At 54.1% G+C, this 3907-nt stretch overlaps 3 protein-coding genes across 3 annotated transcripts; 2 read left to right on the forward strand and 1 right to left on the reverse strand.

Annotated features, from left to right (window-relative positions):
• GLOTRDRAFT_18503 (uncharacterized protein) lies at positions 1-260 on the forward strand (the record flags this gene model as incomplete). The annotated part of the gene is made up of 1 exon (XM_007873404.1): positions 1-260. A coding segment is annotated over one exon (260 nt), but the record flags the coding sequence as incomplete, so codon positions are not given.
• Positions 261-1544: 1284 nt separating this feature from the next.
• On the forward strand, positions 1545-2117 carry GLOTRDRAFT_51313 (uncharacterized protein; the record flags this gene model as incomplete). Its single annotated transcript, XM_007873405.1, has 1 exon — positions 1545-2117. One exon carries the CDS (start codon positions 1545-1547, stop codon positions 2115-2117), a length of 573 nt encoding a protein of 190 aa, XP_007871596.1.
• Positions 2118-2526: 409 nt separating this feature from the next.
• GLOTRDRAFT_134415 (uncharacterized protein) lies at positions 2527-3254 on the reverse strand (the record flags this gene model as incomplete). The annotated part of the gene is made up of 2 exons (XM_007873406.1): positions 2527-3182; positions 3239-3254. The coding sequence occupies 2 exons, from the start codon at positions 3252-3254 to the stop codon at positions 2527-2529; spliced, it is 672 nt and encodes a 223-aa protein (XP_007871597.1).
• Between the last annotated feature and the right edge of the window lie 653 nt (positions 3255-3907).

Genomic DNA, 3907 nt, shown 5'->3' on the forward strand with positions numbered 1-3907 from the left:
ACTTCGCACATCGCGCCAATGCTTTAGTCCAGCTTACTCGTAAAGGTGTACCGTTTGAATGGGGTCCGGAGCAAAGTCTAGCACAGGAGGACCTTAAGCAGGCCGTCCTAGACTCGCTGGCGTTGCGTCCCATTGATTACACGTCGGAGTCCCCAGTCATCCTTGCTGTGGATACCTCCTATCTCGCTGTAGGGTATTACCTCTGCCAACAGGACAGTGAAAATTCCAAGCGTCGATTTTATAGTCGATTTGGCTCCATCACCCTCAATGACCGCGAGCGACGGTTCTCCCAGCCCAAACTCGAGATCTATGGCCTGTTTCGCAGTCTCCGAGCACTCCGTCTTTATCTCCTAGGGGTCCGAAATTTAATCATCGAAGTGGACGCACGTTACATCAAGGGGATGCTTCAGAACCCAGATATAGCTCCGTCAGCGAGTATCAACCGATGGATCGTGTCCATTTTGACATTTCATTTTACCTTGGTACATGTTCCAGGCAAGGCACATGGTCCGGATGGCCTTAGCCGTCGTCCGCCCCAGCCAGGAGATAGACCCGTGGACCCAGATGATGAGTTCGACGACTGGATCGACCGCTTACACAGTTTTCTCCACTTCGTCAACCCAGTTCCGTACCTGAGGGCACCAGGGAACTTAGCAATATTTGCGAACACGGTGGAAAGCGATCCGGACCGACCGGAGGAAATTCTGGAGTACGCTGACTTCCCCCGGAGCGAGAAGGAACTAAGGATTGATCGTCGACTCCGTCTCCTACCTGTGTGGTTTCAGACCTTAAGGTGTCCGGACCAGCTGCCTGTGGACGAGTATGAGAGTTTTGTGAAGTACGCCACACAGTTCTTTTATTCAGGTGGGAAATTGTGGCGGAAACACGTCCAAGGGTCCCACCAGGTCGTACTCTTCGAGGAAGATCGAGTCGGAGCACTCCGGGCTTGTCATGATAATGTAGGCCACAGGGGAATTTACGCTATGAAGGCACTGTTATTAGAGCGTTTCTGGTGGCCCTCCGCAGTCAAGGACGTTGCCTGGTATGTTAAGACATGCCATATATGCCAGACGCGTCAAACTCGGCAAGTGCTCATTCCTCCAGTTGTTGCGACTCCGGCACCCTTATTTTCTAAAGTCCACATCGATACTATGCACCTTCCTAAGTCCGGCGGCTTCGGCTACATTGTTCAGGCCCGCTGCGTCCTCACATTTTACCCCGAGGCGAAGAAACTATGTGCAGAAAATAGTCAAGCGATTGGGGACTGGATCTATGAGGACTTACTCTGTCGCTGGGGTGGACTCCGGGAAATTGTTACCGACAATGGACAGCCCTTCCTTAAAGCCCTCGAGTACCTGGAGAAGTGTTACCACATCCACCACATTCGAATTAGCGGATATAATTCCCGGGCGAATGGAGTGGTCGAACGCCCTCATTTTGACTTTAGGCAAGCGCTTTACAAAGCCGCAGACGGTGACGCCGCTCGCTGGTCGCAAGTATTTCACTCCGCACTTTGGTCCGAGCACATAACAATTAGGCGATGCATGGGATGCTCCCCGTACTTCGCCGTCACCGGCTCCCATCACCTCATTCCACTCGACATCATCGAAGCGACTTACCTACAGCCCCCTCCATTGTCAATTCTCTCCAGTGAAGATCTTATCGTCCGCCGGGCGATAGCCTTGCAGAAACGTGACGCACAAGTTGAACGACTCCATTCTCGCGTCCTCCAGCACCGCATCGAGGCAGCAAGGTGCTTTGAACGTGATCATGCCGCAACCATCCGTGACTTTAATTTCAAGCGCAGCGATTTGGTCCTGGTTCGTAATACGAAGATAGAAAAATCCCTCAATCGTAAAATGCGGCCCAGGTACCTCGGACCACTTATCACAGTGTCCCGGAACCGTGGCGGAGCTTATATTCTGGCCGAACTCGATGGTACGCTCTTCGACCGACCCTTTGCCGCGTTCCGCGTCATTCCCTACTTCGCAAGAAAATCTATTACGCTCCCGGAGGATTTTACAGATGTCGGCGAGGATCAAGTACGAAGAATGGAAGAACAGGACAACCATGGGGACGATGAAGCAGACCAAGATCCTCAAGACGAAGCGAACTGAGGACAGTTCAGATTTCAGTCAGGGGGAGGGAAGCGATGGGCCCCATATACCCAAGCATTTTCGCATTTTTCGAGTTCTTTGCATTTGTTTCGCTCACTTTATTTTTCTCCGCTTCTTGATTCGTGCTTTAGTTAGGACCCACATAAAACACAAATATCGTGACCATTTCTATCATTTTATTCGATCCTCTACTCTGCGCACCACTTAAACGCTCTCCTATTTGCTTATTTTATATTATAGAACGGACCCTCTTTGTTTATCTGATGATTTCACCCTCCTTATTCTGAGCAGACAATGTTCATTGCAGATATAATACACAGGACGAAGGACCACAGCCAAGGCAACCGGAGCAAAATACATGGTACATGAAGCAGACGATGAAGACAAGGGTAAAGAAAACGATCCGCACTTAGGAGAAAGGGCTCGGAGCACGACCCTGTATCTCGCCCTCACCGACCAGATCCTCTGCCTCCGTACGTGACCCCTCCGAAGACTCCTGGTCCATCCGTTCCTCGATACTCGCAAGACGGGTGTGGGCAGTCGAGATCTGGTTACGCAGGGCGAGCACTGAATTATTCACCTCGATCCGCAGGTCATTCACTGCCATTGACACCCTCCCATGCTCCTCCTGCAGGTTGCGCAGGTCCGCGCGTGACTCCTCGAGGGCCTTCCGCACTTCCTGCAGTGCCTGATCATCGACCCTCCGCGCCTCATCCAACTCGCGGCGGAACCGTGTATTTTCCTCCCGCAGGCTTACCACATTTTCACGAGCCACAATTGACTGCTCCCGCAGCTCTGCGATAATCTGGTAGAGGTGTCCGAATTGGTCCGGGGCTATCTCGCTGCGAGGGAATGGAGAGACAAGGGAAAGGTCGGAGCTCGGCGTACGGGAGAGGGGAACGGCCAGGGCCTCTGGACCAAAATTCAGGAGCGAGGCGACCGGACTAAGAGCGACTGAAGGCGGGTATGCCGGACGCGCAGACGAAGGTCCCGGAGTAGGCGCAGGACGCGAGTCGTGGCTCGTGGCCTTCTCCTTACCTTTAGGACCAGGCGGAGGCGAGTCGACTGTTGGGATAATTCAGCATTGTCAGAGCGGCGGAGTTAATTCCTGCGGCACTTACTAGTAATGCTCTCCATCTCCAGTCATGGTTTCTTTGGACTGCCCCGCGGCCGTCCGACAACCACTGTGCTCCCCTCCTCCACCTCCGCTTCCTCCTCACTGCTCTCTGCCCGTCAGCCCCGTCCGTCTGCGAAACTGCACCGTGTTTTCTTCTTGGCGCACTCCTGACAGGCCTCAGCCTGCCCCAAGACTGGGACATGGCATCGAAGCTTCCGCTCCGTGCACCCACGACACTAGCGACTATTTAGCTCCGGAGTCGGCAGAAGTCGTCATAAATATTTCAACATACCGCCTTTCGTGCCTCCTGATACTCCACCTTCGCCGTACCCCGTGGACGACCCCGACCGCGCGGTTTGGGCCGAGCTGACGCTTCGGCGACGTGCTCAGTGGAGGGGGAGTCCTCGAGAGTCCGCTTGGAGGCCCCGCGAGTCCTAGCAAGCGTCGGAGTATTCTCGAGAGTTGGAGCAGCAGCCGGAGCTGTCGTAGGAACCACCCGAGTAGTTGACCCTGCCGCCGGAGTTACGGGGAAGGTCAGATCGAACTGGAAAGCATTCAAATTGCTCCCCTCTTCCAGGGAGCGAGCGCGTAACCTGTCCAACACCGCCGAAGGCAGATGGACTTTTGCGAGGAGCACTGCGCTCACTCTGGCGGTGCCCACATCGCTGCTATC

The sequence above is a fragment of the Gloeophyllum trabeum genome (assembly GCF_000344685.1).
Source record: "Gloeophyllum trabeum ATCC 11539 unplaced genomic scaffold GLOTRscaffold_00157, whole genome shotgun sequence".
In the NCBI taxonomy this organism is placed as follows: domain Eukaryota; kingdom Fungi; phylum Basidiomycota; class Agaricomycetes; order Gloeophyllales; family Gloeophyllaceae; genus Gloeophyllum; species Gloeophyllum trabeum.